The sequence below is a fragment of the Crinia signifera genome, chromosome 6, assembly GCF_055691185.1.
Source record: "Crinia signifera chromosome 6, ASM5569118v1, whole genome shotgun sequence".
Classification (NCBI taxonomy): domain Eukaryota; kingdom Metazoa; phylum Chordata; class Amphibia; order Anura; family Myobatrachidae; genus Crinia; species Crinia signifera.
The window spans coordinates 99,335,549-99,355,154 of record NC_139222.1 but is presented as its reverse complement, the minus strand read 5'-3'; the positions used below and the strand labels follow the sequence as shown (position 1 = coordinate 99,355,154).

The following is a 19,606-nucleotide window of genomic DNA, read 5'->3' as shown; positions in this document are numbered from 1 at the left end:
CTGATCCATGAGATCTTCTCGACCCTGCATAATTAAACTGGGTGCATTTACAGTACACTGCACAATACTCTGGGTTGCTGCATGTCCATGTTCAATAACCCTGGATATTTTGGGCAGTGTAAAAGAGGTATTAGTAATCATTACACCTGTGCACCAGCTGGGTGGTCTGGAAAATGTTAACTGTTGGTTGTTCCCGAGGACCGGTTTGGCTATCCCTACACTAAATGATACTTCAATTGAATCACATTTTTTTTGTACCTATTCTGCTTTGCTATGTTTGATTAAAATAATTTTATAGAGATCAATGAAGTGCTAAGTGCTGGTGAATTTTCCTCAGTGATTTAATTTTGACCTTTTGGTTAGGAATTAAAAACTGCCACTAGGTGGCATACTTTCCACGTTTGGTGAACTCCTAAAAAGAGGACACTATGCTAGAGATGTTAAAAGAGAATTTTTATAGGAGATATAGGATTAAAAACAAGTAGTTGCTTCTTGCATGAAAGGGTTAAACAGAATTCAATTCTGTATTATCGGTGTATAGGATATCAGATCTTATACATCTATAATTGGATGTAAATGGTATAATAGCCTGAGATCACTCTTAGCAGCAAGTTGGGAGTATGATGGGTGCATTAGTACACTGATTGGTCCAATCAATAAAGAAACCTCTTTAATGTGCTACTTTGGTTATTAAGAGTGTTGGTCATCAGCCCGATGTAATGAAAAGACACTGCTCTAACAAGGTTCCACTATGCATGCAGTTTTCCAAATGCTGAGTATTAGAAATCCAATAAGAATAATGTTATTACAGAGCATTTTTTTCTTCCAATAAGTGTCAAAGTACTTATGCATTTTAACATCACATGAAATGTATGTCTATCTTGAAACACATTAGGCACACAGTGAAACTAAAACAGTGAGGTTTGATCATTAAAATCCCAGACCATGGGTAAATCCTGTGTTTTATTGAATATGCATGATATCTGGATTTTCAGGAAGTGTCCAAAAATATACTGGGTTGAGTTACTGTAGGAGTCATAAATTTTATCTTAAAAACTCCAGAAAGATTACAAGCCAATGTAAATTAGGTAGATGATCCTAAAACAGTGCTTCTCAAATCCAGTCCTCGGGACATACAAACAGTAAATATTTTCCAGGCCTTCTCTCAAGCCCCGTACACACTAGCCGGCGGACACTACCACCGACATCATTAATGATGGTTAAGGATATTGAGCATATGCACTAAACAATTTTTTTATATTGCTATTTTTTTTTAAGATATTGCTCAGAAGGGCCAAAATAAGAAACATTTTTTTTTTAAATCATGTAGTGTGTATGGTGCTTAGGAATCAGGTGTGGAATAAATAGAATGACTTGAGGAGCTTTTAACATGTGTTAGCAGTAAATAAATGAAGGTAACACGGAGAACATGCACTTTTAAGGTGGCCAGAACTTGAGAAGTAGTTCCATAAAGGGCTGATTTAGATAGCTACGTATAAAGATTCCACCATATCTACCTAGAACACTTCATTGTGGGGAACATACCTGCATTTCCAAATATAAGGAGCGATAAGTACAGGGTACTTTAAACTCAAAAAAAATTTAGCAACTCCTAATCAGACCTAAGAGACATAGGCTAAAATGCATGAATATTTGTACAACCAGCCAACTAAGTTGGTCTTTTAGCAGTTTTGCTAACTAGCCAGATATAACAACAATATTATAGATGCTGAAGAACATAATCATACCTAATTAATGTATTAAACCTGAAATTACCTGCAGGTAGACATATCCACTGTCTTCTATGGCTTTCTGCCTCTGGAATTGGTATTTACTATCCTTTCTGTTCTCTCCAGCTTTATTGACACATGATTCTTGGAGAACCTTTGACGCTTTGTGCGCTGGAACCCTTGGCTTCAGGTTTACATTATATTCCTTCACAGGTTTTGGCTTCTGTTCATGTTGTTTCTTTTTGAACAAAAGCTTTCCATTTGCTATGATGATAGACACAAACCGCTTAATGTCATCTGGAATTGTCCTGGCCACCATAACAAACTGATCAAGGTCATCGGGTGTAGTGTGTGGCTTGTTAATAACTAATGCTTGCAGCGACCAGTTGCAGAAATTAATGGCCTCTTGATTATTTGAGAGAGTCTGGAAAGAGTCTGTAAGAGTTTGCAACTGGTTGTTAATCCTCAGTTGAATGTTAATATCTGTTAAGTGAGAGACATGGACCTTGATGGTCTGGGCAAAGTCTGTGAACTTTCTTAACGATGAGATAATGCTGTCAACAGCCCTGTGAATGTCCTCAATGTTTGACTCCATATTTTCCTGAAGTCTCCACTTGCTGCTCACAAAGATCATGAGACTTGCTATGGAACTAGACACCCGTTCTTGGAGCTCAGTAAGCTTCTTGATGACCACTTCTGGTTCTAGAATCACTTGATTTGTGCTGTCAAATTGAGAGGACAAATTTAAAGACTCACAAGAAGTAGTTGAAGATGTAGATAATGTACTGGTTCGACTTTCCGAGCTGGACACAGAAAAACGATCTTGTTCAAGCTTATGGTTAGATGGTTTGGGATTCCTTGGGAGTGGCGGGGGAACATCATAAATCCGCTCATTGCACACTGAACTATTCATCTCGGACTTTGGTGGAGATCCTGCGATTGACCCTCGTGGGATATCGTAAACGTTTTCCTTGGAATAATCTTGTTCCATCTTCTGTTTTGAAAATGCTGAACCTTTTCGTGAGTTTCCATTTTGATGCAAGGGGGATATATCATAAGGTACTGGGACATCATAAAGACTTTGACTTGTTATTGATGATTTATTTTGCACTGGTGGGACATCATATATTTGACTTGCTGTACAGCTACTCCCTGCTTTGGGTTGTACTGGCCCATACCAAGTTGGCGGCACATCATACACTAATTGTCTGTCTATTTTTCCAGAAATCATACTTAAATTGTTTCTCTCAGGTGACAACGGGACATCATAGATCCAATCTGACTTGCGAGGGTTTGGTAGAGTGTTGAAATTAGCAACCACTGGTGGACAGTCACGTCTGTTCTTCTGAACCAATGTACCAGTGGGAGGGATATCATAGACCTGTTGTGGACAAAAACAATCACTATATGCAAGGGTTGGGGGAAAGAAAAACCGTTTAAAAATACATTTTTAACTAGTTATTTTTACATTAATGTTTTAAAAATTCTTATAATGTTAATACTGTGAAACATTGCTTTATATTAGAAACATTGATTACCCATGTTTTAATGCTTTCTAATATTAACAATACAATGTTAGGTTTTAATAGGATTTATTTACATCTTTTTTTATAAAACCATTTTTTACTGCTACAGTACTTATTTCTATTACATCTGAATATATGTAGACACACTAAACATATTAAAACATAAAGTACTCTCACAGATAGATGAAATTGAAAATGAGAATGCTAGTTGATGGATTCTTCTGTCCTATTGGATTGAGGAATTTGCAGTCCTAGAGGATGCTACTCAGATTTTATACCCATCTAATCAACACCCACCCTCCCTATTTCCCCTGTTGTTTGCATGAATTTCCTACATTGGTTTCCCTCAGGGCCGGCCCCACCACTAGGCATTTGCCTGGGGGCATCAGCCACTGGAGAGCGGAACTTGGGAGCCCCCCCCCCCTGTGGAGCCAGTTGAGCGGTGCCCACCCCACCCACGGACCGCCTCCCCCCCCCCCCCCCCCGCTGTTGAGCAGGTGAGCAGTGGGGCTGGTCTCAAAGCCCCCGCACTAGTAGAGCAACTCGGCACTGCGGTGCTTCCTGGTTTGACCTCACTCAAATAAGAAGCACAAGCCATGAGACTGTTGAATTATACCAGGGAGATTCTCATACAATAGGAAAATATGCACTATACCTGTAGTCACAGCATTAAAAGAAAAAACATTTGGTATAAATTAAGGTGGTTTAAATCAGCCAACCCTGCTATATGCATATTTCACATTTCAACTACAACATACAGTTAGGGGGGTATTCAATTGATGCTGACTTTCTGCCTAGGCAAAAATATGGCATGATGAAAAACAGTTATTTTCAGGGGTTGTATGCTTACATTTGAGGCTTTGGGTCCCCTGAGGTTGATCCTTTCCGGGGTGTCTGGGCTGGATGGGATGTCATAGATCTGCTGCTGCTGGATCTGATCATTTGATGAGATAGATGGAGAATGCCCATTGACTGGAGACGGGGTTGTACCTCTCTTAAAGAAAAAAAAAACATTCAGTTCAGATACTGACAGGACTGATAAGCAATATGCACAAGGTAGTCACCACAGAAGTGTGAAGATTTCTACCATCTTTATTTTTGTGAATATGCCTTTGGCTCTGAAGAATACTGTCCATTACTTGATTGTAATTAGAGATTAAATATGGGGGCTCTATGAATGTTATTTTATGTAAAAAGCTTTCCCACATTGGTATAATAGGGACTAAACATTTGGCTCTTTTTGTAGTGCGGGACTCTAAGAGGGACATTTAATAAGATGGGAGTTCTAGTTCAGGTGGGATGTTGCTATGAGCAACCAATCAGATACTATCATAGGCGTGCGCAGCACATTTTATTAGGGGGTGCACCGTCAAAAGGGTGTGTCTAGCACCACCTTTTGGGCATGTCTAACACCGCCCATTGGGTGTGTCCAACACAGCCAATCACACATGTCTACCATCATCTATTGGCACTCATCACACCATAACCTCCTGCCTATTTCAGTTTTAGTCTTCTAATTACTCTGTGTAACACTACATGCAAATAATGTCAAAGACATATATGGATGACTCAGGTATGTATATGACAATGGTCTAGTACAATCAACAATGCAAACACACATAACTGATTATTGGACGCTTCTTTAAATGGAGTACAGTTCTAAAAAAGCAAACGTCTTTGGTAAAAGGTATTGCTGGTATTGCTAGCGGCAGGGATGTGTTCATAAGGGTGCACGGCATTAAGGGGTGCCTCTGCACCCCTAACACTCAATGTGCGCATGCCTATGGATACTATCTATTATCTTCTAGACGGTGCTAAATAAAGAAAGAAGATTCTGATTGGCTGCTATGGGCAACATTCCATCTTCAATAGAACTTCCATCTTAGTAAATTTACACCTTCTAATATCTAACTGTGAGTATGTGGCATCCTGCTTGGTCCGTTCCCCACCTCACCTAATTTCCTAAAATACAGTACTGTCATGATCTGATTGGCTATAGGTGTTATTTTCCACCCACTACAATACTCAGGACAACCAAGTTAAGCAGTAGATGGAAAGATAACTGAAACGGTAGCAATATGTAAGTAATTTGCAATGTTGGAGGTCACAAGGTACTGGACAATTATGGGAAAGCCAACAACCCTTGCCCATTGCTACTAATTAAATAGTCCCCAAAGATGGAATCCAATATGATGAGCAGCCCCTAGTCAATTCACCTGTATACAATATCATTTCAAGAGGATTATTTTTATACTCAATGCATCCCTCCAGATATCGCCAGGTATCGCATTGTTAATAATCACATATGCACAAACATATGCTTTTATAATGCAAATGACAGCTCTTCCATTTAAAGCTGGATGTCCGTCTGCACATAGCAGCAACCACAGGGCATGCTGGGATGGATCCGTAACGGATCCATCAACCTGCACTGCAAAGCGAAGCCCATAGGCTTCTATAGGGTAACCCTCCGCACCAAATTCCCAAAGTGAGGGGCTTAGTGCATCGGGAAATGCGGTAAAACCCTGAAAACAGGGTTTTTACCGCATTTTTCCTGTAGTGCATTTCGCTCACTGACTGGACTAATCTTTTTGATTGGGAACAGATAGGACTGTGTTGTTTATAATCATAGTACAATCATTTTTTGTTTCAGTCTGATCCTTTCATATAACTTTTTCATCATAGCAGAAAAGAATGTATGGTATTTCAAATTCTTATTTATATAGGTCAGTTGGTTGTAGAATAAGGCAGTGTTCCGTGGTCAATATCTGAATTATACAGTATAATGTACGTGAACTTTGTGTCTTTATTCTTAATTCCACCCAATGGGTGGCTCATCTTCTGACATACTAATAGTAATGAGGTTTCTATAGTTTGTTTACTGTGTACTACCTGGGAGCCGGACAGTATATTCAGTTTGGAAGGTGGGACATCATACAACTCCGGCTGAGTTATACTGGTAGCTCTTGAGGCACGTGAAGCTCTTGGGAGGGTGAACATATGCTGCAAACAAAACAGAACAAATAATAATGTCACTCAGTGGCTGCGATGAAAACAGGCATATCCGGCCTGTTGCTGACGTCACAAATACTCCCATAAGACACTTGGGCAAGTCTTTGCTTAACAGGCTCAGATCCAATGGATCTGGACACCATCATGCTTAGGTGCTTTACCCGCTCCACCCCCAAACTAGCTGCCGCTGAGCCACCAAAACCGCAGTGTGGTGAGTTCAGCAAACCTGCAATAGGCTTCAATGCGCTCGCCCCCCTGTTGGACTACTGGCAGCCAGGATTCCGATGTCGATACACTGACCATCGGAATCCTGACTGACGTGCCGCTATACCACAGCCAACCCCACACCATCAGAATTGTACTCAAACCAATGGTTTTATGAATAAGGCACTTAGGGACTGATGTATCAAGCTTCAAAAAGTGATAAAGTGCAGAGTGATAAACAACCAGCCAATCAGCCCATAACTGTCATTTTTCAAACCCAGTATGTGACTAGATGGTTAGGGGCTGATTGACTGGCTGTTTATTACTCTCCATTTTATCCCTATTTTATACATTTTGTTTAATTTTCCCCCATCTCCCAGGACCTAATAAATCTTGGAATCCTACATCTGCATTACCAAAAATTCAGATAGGAAGTCAAATCCCATTTAGCACAAGATTCAGCTTTCTGTGCCTGGATACAGATGAGGATTAAATGGCCATCACTGTATACCAAAAAAAGTCTATAAATAAAACATTTTTGCTCTTCTTGTAAATATGTGGTGGAGCGATCAGCACAATCCTTCTGGCTGGAGCAGGGACATTGCCCAGCTGCTGGCAACAGCTGAATATGTTGACAGCTTAAACATTTGTGTTGTACAGTATCTCAGAGGGTGATTTAAAGGAAGAGCACTTATAGCTTGTATTTACATGTGCATTTTCTTGTTTTACATTTTCTTTTTTTGTGGAACCCATACATTCAAATTGTATTAAAAGCAACATTAATGAATGATGTTAATGGGTAAGTAAGACAAAGATACTCATTGACTCTGATTTATTGTGCGATTTAAACTTAGCTTGGGATCCAGACGATACTGTACTATGACCACAGTCAATGGATCGACACCAAAAGGTGGATCGATTAACAAAAGGTTGAGACAAGCGAAAGGTCAGCGTGGCAATGGTTGAGACGTGGAAAGGTTGACATGAGATTTTCTCAATTTTTTTCACTTTTGGGATTTTATCATACTTTACCATCCACATGGACTCTGACTGGGAACGTAAAGTGTCCGGAAGCATGGCGAGGGAAGATGTGCAGCTGACATTGACATCAACCATAGGTGCCGATTCTGTGGGTGCTTGAGGGCCCGAGCACCCACGGAAATTGATGAGCACCCACCCGCTAAGCAGCGGCCCACTCTCCCGTGTCCCACTGCACTCCCCCTCCCTCATCGCTGGCACAGGTACTGTGTGGGCATTTATGTACCTGCACCGTGGGGGCATTTATGTACCTGAACCGTGGGGGCATTTATGTATTTGGCACTGTGGGGGCATTTATGTATTTGGCACGGGTGTGGTATAATTACCCGAAAGGTGGGATTCCGGCAGTCTTTAGTCAGATGTCGGAATCTCGACTGCACAGCGTGGGGAGCTCAATAAAGCCCCTTGCGGGCTCACGGTGCTCGCCACGCTGCGGGCACGGTGGCCACCTGGGTACTTGTTTCCTATCTGGGCGCCCAGGTTTTCTACGTACGGCACCGTAATGAAATCGGATCGCATCGCATCGTACACATACACGATATTGAACGATGCGATGCGATGCGATGCGATCCGATTCGATTTCCCATAGGAAACAATGTGAAATGGCTCAATTTAGCCAAATTCTCATAGGAACAATAGTAAATGGGCCAAAAACACCCCTGAACATTGAAATGTCCCCCCAAAAGTAGTTGACGCCACCCCGCCATCAACGTGAACCCGAAGCGTGGCGAGCGCAGCGAGCCCGCGAGGGGCGGCGGTACGCGTCCTCCGACCTTTTCATGCCCTACTATCCACGTCGGCGTGGAGTGAGAATAGAATAGTGTGGCGAGCGCAGCGTGCCCGAAGCGTGGCGAGCGCAGCGAGCCCCGCGAGGGGACGCGGATACCTTCACAGTTATACGCGTCCCCTCGCGGGCTTCCCAGGTGTCCATGGTGACGCGGACACCTGTGAAGCCCGCGAAGGTACGCGTTTACCTGTGAAGGTATCCGCGTCCCCTCGCGGGGCTCGCTGCGCTCGCCACGCTTCGGGCTCGGTGGCTCGCTGCGCTCGCCACACTATTCTATTCTCACTCCACGCCGACGTGGATAGTAGGGCATGAAAAGGTCGGAGGACGCGTACCGCCGCCCCTCGCGGGCTCGCTGCGCTCGCCACGCTTCGGGTTCACGTTGATGGCGGGGTGGCGTCAACTACTTTTGGGGGGACATTTCAATGTTCAGGGGTGTTTTTGGCCCATTTACTATTGTTCCTATGATAATTTGGCTAAATTGAGCCATTTAACATTGTTTCCTATGGGAAATCGAATCGGATCGCATCGCATCGCATCGTTCAATATCGTGTATGTGTACGATGCGATGCGATCCGATTTCTCTACGGAGAATAGCATGGTGCGCAATTAACTTAGCGGGCGCCCAGATAGGAAACAAGTACCGCCACCTGTTTTATAGGTGCGCTCGCCACCTATTTTATTCTCCCTCTATGGGGGTCGTGGACCCCCACGAGAGAGCAGTCGGAATTCCGACGTCGGAGTAATGACTGTCGGAATCCCGACTGTCTGGGAGCCGTCCGGCACAATTTGGCACTGTGGGGGGGATTTTTGTACCTGCACTGTGTGGGCATTTATGTATTTGGCACTGTTGCCCTAATTTGAATATTGGAGACAACTGTGCTCCATAAGATAAATCAGTATTATTTTGTGGCCACGCCCCTTTCCCATGAAGCCACTCCCCTATATTTTTGGCTTGAGCACCCACCAGCAAAAACATAAATTGGTAACTATGACATCAACCAAAACTTGAAAAACTCATGTAGATCTTATCATGTGTCAACCTTTTCCATATTGATCTTTGCTTGTGTCAACCTTTTTCCAGTGTTGTCCTTGTGTATGACAACCGAGACATTGTCAACCTAATGAACCACAACCCAATCAGCCCAAGTATGGGTCACCGTGGGCCTAATTCAGAGTAGATCGCAGGGCAGATTTATGCTCAAAATGGGCACTGCAGGTGGGGAAAACTGCAGAGAGCATTAGATTTGGGTGGGGTGTGTTGAAACTGAAATCTTTACCCTTCACTGAAACAAAATAACTCCACCAAATCTAACTCTCTCTCTCTCTGCCATATTTGCCTACCTGACCCTCCCATGAGGGAGACAATGCTCTGCTCCTGGACTTCCCTGGTAATGTATGATTGCCATCACCTGTGGTGAAATACCATTCTTATCAGTTACCTAGCTCACCACATGTGCTGGCAATCATACATTACCAGGGAAGTCCAGGAGCAGAGCATTGTCTCCCTCATGGAGAGGGTCAGGTAGGCAAGTATGCTCTCTGCACATGTTACATTTGCCCCACCTGCAGTGCGCATAGGGCTTTATTTAGACCAGGGCACATTTTGTTAGCAAATGGACAAAACCATGTGGGACAGGTGTAACATGTGCAGAGAGAGTTAGATTTGGGTGAGTTATTTTGTTTCTGTGCAGGGTATAAATAGTACTGGCAGCTTTAGTTTTACACTGCAACTTATATTTTAATTTCAAGACATCTAACTCTCTTTGCACATTTTATGTCAGCCCCACCAGCAGCGCAGCATGGTTTTGTCCATTTGCAAACAAAATGTGTCCTGTGAATTAGGCCCCATGTTCCTTAGAAAATTATGCAGTTTTGCTGGAAATCCATTTGGGTTGATTATATGCCTAAAATTCCTTTTTCCTGGTGGGTCTAGAATAACAACATCAGCAGAAACAGATTGATGTTTTTCTTTTCATGGCATTTGGCACAGAAACAGAAGGGTTTCCTCATTGCTGGGAGACAAAACTGCAACATGCTACACTGGTTTCAGACAATGTATCAGACAGCTCTACAGCTGTTGTGGGCCTACAAATCTCAGCAACACCGCCAAATGCTGACACAGAATAATCTCATTTATTCAAGGCAAAGGGCAAGTCTACATAAAGTAGTGTTAATGTGGCAATGTCTTACAAAATATTAACCCAATTTCTATTTTAAGATGATTAAAACAGAGATAAGAAAAACAGAATTGTTGTATTCCAGGACAACAAGAATAATCCTGAAGCTAAACAGATGGGATATGGTCACTAGGTCGACATGCATTTTGGTCGACACCTGAAATATGTCAACATGGCTAAGGTCGACAGGGTTGGAAGGTCAACACTAGCATTAGGTCAACAATAGGAAGATTGACAGTCAAAAAGTCGACATGAGTTTTTTATGTGTTTTTTTAGCCGACATGTGCCGACAGGAAGAATTTTATGCCCTGCCATCCACTACTAGGGCATAGTGAAAGAACAAAATAGTGTGCGGAGCGCAGCAAGGCAGCGAGCCCAAAGCATAACGACCACAGAGAGTCATGCAAGGAGACATGGTACACTTAGTCCATGTCGACATTCGGGGAAAACGTGAAAAAAACATGCCGACATTTTGACTGTCGACCTTCGACCTAATGTCAACCTTAGCCACATCAACCTGTTTCAGGTGTCGACCTTCAGTGGCTGATCCAATGCATGTTGACCTAAGTTGGGTCGACCCAATGACCCATACCCACACAGATAAAGCAAAAAGTTGCAAGAGGATAGGTACCAGACAACACAATGTCATATGAATCAATGCAATAGAAAAATGATAGAGATAATCTGGTCACTATTGGCAATATCACCTCTTTTAACTTGTATAAGCTTTAGTAAATATGCCCCTTATAGTCTTTTTGCTCACTTCTATCCCATCTGTCATTCAAAACCACTGTTACATGCTTTTACCCCAGCTGTGTCACTCCTGATTGTCTGACCCTACCCTTCAGAATGCACCGCACACACTGAAAAGATTATGCCAGTGATCCTACCATGGCTGACACACACACACACACACACACAAAACTGCAGGTGCACATTCTAAAGCAGGGGGAGCCAACACCAGTCCTCGAGAGCTACCAACAGTTCACGTTTTCCAGCGCCTCACAGATACGCAGGTGCACTCATTACTGACTTTTAAAAGATCCACAGGTGGGGCTAATTACTTCACTTGTGATTCTGTGAGGAGACCTGGAAAATGTGCACTGTTGGTAGCTCTCGAGGACTGGAGTTGTCTACCCATGTTCTAAAGACTAAGGGGGATATTCAATCCTCCGCCACCGCTATTTCCTCCGTTGGAAATAGCGGCGGGTGCCTATTCAATGCTATCTTCCCCGACAGCATTGAACAGGCTTCTTGGCAAAACAAGCCGACTTTAAAAGCAGTCGGGCTTGTTTGCAGAGAACGGCCTGTAATTGTCGAGCTCCCGGCGGCAGCTCAACGATTTCTGACAACTTCTCGCAGCCACACCCCCTTCTCGGCGCTCAGCAGGGGGACATTGAATCCCGCCTGCAAAATGAGAGGCGAGCCGACCGAGAACGGGGGCAGGGCCACGGCTGTTGGGCCAGCCCTAAGAAACCTGGTAATCAGAACAATTATAAGAAATTCTGCAATTTAACTTTAAATTGAGGTTCTTGGCATCTTTTTTGGCTTCCAAAAATAGGCCCACACACCATAGTCAGATGACCTTACCAAGTGCGTCCCTAACATTCCTAAGATTCAAGTACAGAGCATGGGACCCGCCGAGCCAGCACAACCCAACCACTCCAAGGAATCACATTAGTAAAGGCGTTATATCAGTCTGAAGCAGCAGCTCAGTGCTAATATTCAGAAATAATAATTTGATATTAGAAAAAAACAGCTTGGGTGCTAAAGCTCACAGGAGGTGTTACAATGATGATCCCCCGAAGCGGCCCAGCCACACCAACCCAGGGGGCCTCACCCCCTAAACTCATTATATAAATGTATCCTGGTCCTAACTTTCACAGTGCCCATTCCAATATGTAGTCTGTAAATGCCTGCTGTTTCCACTATCCAGTGTCAATAGTAAGTATGAAAACATACAATTATTAGATAACATGATGAAATATTTACCTGGTTGGAAGAGCTCTGGGCTTTGTCGAAGAAAACCTGTGCAGGTGATGAAATGGGAGTCTGGTAGATATCTGCTGGAGTAGGCTGCTGTGTTTTTGGGCTTATGTACAGGCTGCTCATCTGCTCATACATGGGTGCAGACTCTGTTTTAGGCGCTGAGGGCACTTGATAGATGTTCTGTATTGTCTGCTGCCTCCCAAGAGAATTGTAGTTGAATTGCGTAATTGGGGAGTCATTCTGGGTAATGGTAAATAGCTGCAGTCGGTTGGCTGGGGCAAGGCCTTGACGCCCATGTAGATAGCATCGCCACCATCCCTCGCTGCCGAAGACATTCTGTTCCAGTACAGTCAGAATATCACCTTTGCGGAAAGCCAACTCATCGGAGCACTCTGCTTTGTTGTCGTATAAAGCTTTCGCCAACATGTTCTGTAAGACATACGACAGGTTGTTTACAAATATTGACATATATATCATATAATACATCTTGCACTATCTTGGAAAGGAATTTTCATGCTTTTCCAATCACCAGTGTTTATCAGGAAAACTAAATTAGAGGACTTTTTTTTTTACCGAATTCTGGGAATTTTAGAAGAATTTTCCAATGTATTCTAATATTATTATTTATTTATTTATTTTTTAAGATGTCAAATGGTTTCTGTAGTACAATATAGGCAATATACCGGTAACAGTGTAAATAGACATATGCAAAGTACAGTAAATGTAATCTGACATAACAATGGAAACACACAAAGCAGAGGACCAACAAACTAGGGTCAACATGGATGGGACATTTGGGAGACACACTATATACGGCATGGACAGGCAGGAGATGATGAGTGGAAGGATGTTCAGCACTCAATGGGGTAAATTTACTAAGATGGGAGTTTGCCCATATCAACCAATCAGTTTCTACTTATTCAAATCTAGAAGATATTAGAATCTGATTGGTTGCAACGGGCAACATCCCATCTTCCATAGAACTCTCATCTTAGTAAATTTACCCCAGTGACACTGTACCCAATGAAGAGCGAGCACACAGGATCCCTGAAGCAGACAAGAAGAAAGGCTAGGTCAGTAGATGCACAAGAGGATAGAGGACCATCCAGATTCAGACTCATGTTCTTCATCAATGGCATATGTAACCTAAGTTCTATGTGGTGATCTTTTTAGTTTATCCTAGTCTTGATGGCAGTAACATAATCGTGCTCCTTCAGGATATATAAAGTACTACTCTTGATAAACATTTTCAGGGGGCCTTACATGAGCAAAATTGTGCGAAAATTAATTAGACAGTTGTCATATAGAGGGCGGGATGCTATATAGCAGAAATGCGGTAAAAACCCCGTTTTCGGGGTTTCTACCGCATTTCTATATGCTATATGGCGCCTCCGCAGTGTCAGCGCTGCGGAGGGAATCGCCAGCTAAAGCTGGCGAATCCCTGCAGAAGCCTATGGGCTTCTTACCGCAGCGCTGTTTGAGGGATCCGTCACGGATCCCTCCCAGCGTGCCCTGCGGCCGGCGCCGGGGTCTGCGCATGCGCAGATGGACTCCCGGGTCACAGACCCGGAAGTCCAGTGCCGGCACCGCATCGCAAGGGACAGCTCTTACCGCAAGAGCTGTCCCTTGCATGAATAACGGCATATGTTATAGCATATGCCGTTACTAATAATGCGATGTCCGGCGAAGGGGGGCCGCGGATGTTATAACATCCCGCCCAGAATAATAGTAATTAGGAATCTAAAACTACCTAAATGGTTTTTGGAATCAAAGTGGTTATTTTTAATCTATGAGCCTTTTCATATTATGGGCGAGATGCACTAAGTTTCAAAAAGTGATAAAAAGGAGAGTGATAAACAGCCAGCCAATCAGCTCCTACCTGTCATGTCACAGACTGTGTTTGAAAAATGTCAGGTAGGAGCTGATTGGTTGGTTGTTTATCACTCTCCATTTTATCACTTTTGAAGCTTAGAGCATCTGGCCCTACATCAGTAGTTCAGACGACCTGGTGAAAAGCAGTTTCCCCTAAAAATAAGTACTACAAATGTACAGAGCCAGTATAACTAGTTGTTCTCAGTATCTGTATCTGTATTGTACTGTTCACAGCAGGCTGACCCAAATATCTAGTATAAAAAATAAAACAAAAATATAGGGTCATTTTATTAATATAGTCTAATACACCATGTGTTCCCAGACAGAACAGTATGTTAAATGAAAGCAGGCGTGTTATACAGGCATGTGGAGCTGCATACAATCTGCCTCAGGCTTTGAAGAAATAAATAATTATTACCAGACGCTTTACCACCACATCTCCCACCATCATTTTATTGGACTTTTCAACCCTTTATCTTTGACACAACTGGTCATGGAGTCAGGGTGGTTTTATGACCTACAATTTCTATAAAAGTGACAGGAGATGGCAGACCATGCTTGCAGTAATCTCTACTAATGGTGGACTGTATTTCTTAGTTTTGGTATTAGTCAATTGTAAAGGTAAAGACACAGCCATGCACCTATCATAGCTAGCAGGTCCCCAAAAGCAGTGTGGTTGGTACCGCATCTGTGGATGAGGCCCCAAAAGTACAGGCGTTGCTGCTTGTACTGGGCTCAACATTTGCAGTGGCAGCCATTTCTTGGAATACGATAAAATTGTATGACTTTGGGATGACTAAGTAATTACCAGGTTAGTAGTCTGCAAAGAGGTTTGATATATTATAATAACATAAGATGCTGACTATCCTGTGTAACCAGGTGTTTGGAAGGTGGGGTTTGCTTCTTATTTGTTTGTTTATCTGTTTTCGCCACCACTTTTGCAGCTTCATACAACCAAGTTACATTCAGGGCTATTAGATGAATAACAAAGCTGGTTAAAAAGTGTATGGAGGAGGCACCAGCAATGAGGAGGTGCTAATGAGATTTTTGCATTATGACATTTGCATAGAGGGGAGTCTCTGCTAAATATGATGATGGAAACCAGTCTGTACCATCAATAAAATGGCATCTGCGGCTTCACTGTGAGTGTTGGCGGAGAATAAAGAGACTTGCTACCAAAGTGGAAAAAATTAGTGGAAACGATCATCTCTTGGCCTTTTCTGCTCTATTAACTTCCTCTATATGTTTTCAACTATTTTAAGATTAAGAGGAGGTTTTGGGCTCTATTTTTAAAGATTTCTCTACAAACCAGATTTTGGAGCAGTAGCAGAACCCAGGTGTGTAATCAGCAGCACCTGGGATTTCCTGCTATAAGAATTTCCAGGGCAGAGTCAGCTTGCTCTTGATGGTGGATTAGCAGCCCAAGCGATAGGTCAGGGATGGGCTATGGTAGGGACCATTGGAGTCTTGCAAGAGTCTGTTATGCTGAGATTGCGTATATGCTACTGTATATTACGAATTAACCTGGTATGCTGACAAATTAACCTTGTATGCTGTGACCTGCTGTTGAAAATAAACATCAAAGTCTTCATCTGAGTCCTCGTGTTTGTGATCCTTGTCACACAATGTATGTAATGGTAGCCTTTATATGCATTTGTGGCAACAATGTTACATTTCTTCTAGTAGTTCAAAAAGAAATTCTTGCTGCAATCTTCCAGTGTATTGTAGTGCAGCCGTTCCCCAGCAAACTTCTGAAGACACTTAGGGCCTCATTCAGATCAATTTGGTACTGTGTCCATTCGCACGCAGTACCGATGTTGCGCGTCTGCGCATGCGCAGGCGGGTATCTGCGCATGTGCAGGCATATGGTGCGTGCACCCATGGTGACCTTTCGGGTCGCCGGGTGCATGCACCCATGCCGGCATGGGGGGGGGGCGGAGATGGACGGGGAGGGGGGGCTGCGGGCTGCCCCATCGCCAGTGACGCGGGTGTGGGGGGCGGGTAGCTGACATCACAGGATGTCAGCTGCCCACCTATATCCACGCCAGCGTGCACGCAAATATAAGTAACTGAAAAGTCACTTATATATGCGTGCACGCTAAACATCATTCGATGGTCGGTGACCATCGAAAGATGTGGTCGGTTACCCGAGCCATGCGAATGGATGTTTATGCAAAACATCCATTCGCAGCTGTTCGGGCGAAGCCGCACTTTGAGGGGACGGTGAGGGGGCGGTCGTTCGTCGGGCGGGGTTTGGTGGACTCGCAAGGCTGCGAATTCACAGCTTTGCGAATCAACCTGAATAAACCCCTTAGTAGGGTTTGGACAGATCCTGGACTGTGTCTTAGTAGAGGGGCTACGCATGCACACTTAGCTCAGACACTCACCATAGTGGGCATGTGTGCCAAAGGTCACGCATAGCCTGTCAAAGCTTCAACTTAAATTGGTACGTGCATGTGAAAAACAGGAATCACACAGTCAGTGCCACCTTTTGCTAGGATAGTGGATGGGTAAGTACGGCATAATGCCATACTGAGATGGCATTATGCTAAAAAGTTGGCCTGTTGCTTTCCCCATACTTGTGCTTGGGATCTTTGGCAAAGGTTTTGAGAAGTGGTAAAGGACTTTTCACAGCTTCTAAATAGAACCCTCACTGAGGTGAGGCAATGACATCCAAATACTACAATAAATTCCACATTTTATGCTTGTTATGCAACTTTTAAAATCCATACTGACTCATTGGCATTAAATGGTTACAATACATAAAAAACTTACATTTTGAGGAAGCTTGTCATACTTCCGTCTTTCTGTCCACATAGCCTGCACCATGTGTAAGTTCTTTGTTGCTAAATGCACTTACAGTATAAGATAGATAGTGCAGCTGCTGGAAGAATAAAGCCACAATGACCTACGCGGTTCCCTAAAATAACCTTTTCTAATGTAATGCACAGAAGTTGGAATTCAGTAGATATTTTGGGCCCTCTTATGCCCGATTTCCCATGTAAAGTGACAGGGTGATCTTCAGTTGTTACTTGGTGCCCATTACTTACAGTATAATGTTGTGCCCAAATACAGGGCAGCCGACAGGGCGGTGCTGTGGGTACAGCTGTCCTGGGCCCCAGTCTCTGGAGGGCCCGGGCAGCTCATTTTGCCCACCACAATCCTCTGCTGTGCTGCCTGTGCTGCGCTCGGTGCACTGAGTGACTGCCAATTAAAATGCTGCACCGGCTTCTGAGCCAATCAGAGCTCGTGTACCATTAGCCAATCAGAGCTGCTCCCGCTACAGGTGCTGCATTTTAATTGGCCACCGGCCTCCTGCATTGAAGAAGTCTGTGCTTCGGGACCTGCTGAGTCGGGTGGTAAGTGAAGGGGGGGGGGGGGAGATGAGAGAGAGGGGATGGGGGGGCAGAGGGGCCCGGACCGGAAATCAGTCCCGGACCAAAATTTCTAGTGGCAGCCCTGCCCAAATACACTGAGTTTAGATATGTAAAGCTGCTTAAATCATGCAAGCAATGGCCATTCTGCATTTGCGCACCCAAAAGAGTGATTTCTGCTTGCTACCTCAGTAGGGTGTGAGAAGAAAAAATGTGCACCCATGGTACTCAAGACCATTGGCACAATGATTAAACTTCTCTTATCACTAAAGATGGGAGCTGTTGGCAATACAAAACAATTGAATTCTCACTATTGAGTGTGAGTTGGTCCAAAGCTGTATTTGTGCTATTGATTGTGCTTCATAAATGACCTCCACTGTAGTGTGACTTTAACAGTAATATGTAAGTGCTCAGTATGTTCCTACAACACAAGTGCTCATTCACACTACGATTAATCCAATTTACACTTGACATGGTTAGGACTATCAGACATTGTTTCTGGCTTTTACTGTTAGCATGTATTCCCTTTTTAAATTGCAGGGTTCGCTGGGGTCTGCCACATCAGCACCAGGTCTTCGGAAAAATGGTGCAACATTTTGAGCATGTGCAGTGGGGAAAATCACCATGAAAATGGCCACCTTGCCATTTTTCCTGAGAGATCTGTGCACCACCTAGTGCTCAAGTCAGTGCCTCCTATACCCCTTTCACATCGCACTTCAGACCTGGGTTATTGCCGTATTGCTGATGTATGGACCTGGGATGAGGTGGGGTGTCAAAGCACCTCATATTGTATCCCAGGTCAACCAACCCCGCAATTCGACCCAGGTTATAAGAAGGGGTAAACCCAGGTCGACCTCTGTATAATGAGCGAACCGGGTTTATTGTGACTCTCCGACCCATCATAGTGATGTCAAAAGGGTATTAGAGAGGAGGAGGAGGGCCTACATAAAGGAGTTTTTTAAAGAAAATTATTGGTACTTGTGTACTTTCACGGTGCCAGCATGGCGCCGTGCATCTGTGTCCCCTTGCGGGGCTCGCTGTGCTCGCCCATGCTACGGGCTCGGTGGCTCGCTACGCTCGCCACGCTATCTAAAATCAACTCCATGCCAACGTGGATAGTGGGAGTATGAACTATCCACATTGGCATGGAGTTTACAGACCCACAGCTGGCGCCGTGAAACTACACAGGTACCCAATTATTTTTCTAGACCCCTTACCCCATTTGCCAGAAATATGGGAAACACACACTTCCAAAGATACACACAGTAGCTCCACACAGCCACATTCTTTAAACATAAACACTGAATGTCACATTCAGTAAAAAGGTGTTCTGGTCTTTAATATAAAACAACTGTACTCTAGTTCTTAGTATTATTGATGTTCATTAAATGGAAAAGTTACTACAATGTCAGACACCACTAAATTCCAAACTCAGTGTTGTCTTAGAAAGCCTGAGTAAGCTGCTTCATGTACTGTATATTAAATAACTAGCAGTGAATCTTTTTAGCCTCTCTTAAAAAAAATGAAAGTTGTTTTCGGATACTCGGAAGGTAACGCGAAACCCTTATATTTTTATCTTGAGCATTTGCTTTAAAGAGCAGCTGGTTAATAGGGAAAATGAATATGTCAGCTCAGCTGATGATATGTTGTGTGCTTCGCTAGGACAGACTCTGAACAAAGACCCATTCATAGAGGCAAGGAATCATCCACGAGACCTGGAGCCACAGCTGTCAGATGCACACAGCAACAGTCCTGTCCATCTTGTGCCTGTCAATATGTGCACTGCACTGTTTATTGCTGCGACACTGGCCAATCTCAACACTTACCCCATGCATTTATCTTTCTAATTATCTAATTACTTAGAAATAACTAAAAATAAATGATCTGCAATATTTGC

The 19,606-nt window shown here is 43.5% G+C and overlaps 1 protein-coding gene across 3 annotated transcripts in view; it reads right to left on the bottom strand.

The window, feature by feature from the left end:
- Positions 1 to 19,606, bottom strand: part of CASS4 (Cas scaffold protein family member 4) — a 101,407-nt gene that overhangs the window by 6,061 nt on the left and 75,740 nt on the right. For 2 of the 3 annotated variants that reach the window (XM_083146538.1, XM_083146539.1), the window contains exons 2-5: positions 12,467 to 12,892; positions 6,149 to 6,259; positions 4,107 to 4,250; positions 1,777 to 3,111 (exon numbers count right to left, since the gene is read on the bottom strand). In XM_083146538.1, coding sequence (XP_083002664.1) covers positions 1,777 to 3,111; positions 4,107 to 4,250; positions 6,149 to 6,259; positions 12,467 to 12,892 — 2,016 coding nt within the window. Of the gene's footprint in view, positions 1 to 1,776; positions 3,112 to 4,106; positions 4,251 to 6,148; positions 6,260 to 11,364; positions 11,472 to 12,466; positions 12,893 to 19,606 lie in introns of those variants that run through there. The other variant, XM_083146540.1, reaches the window with a different exon arrangement.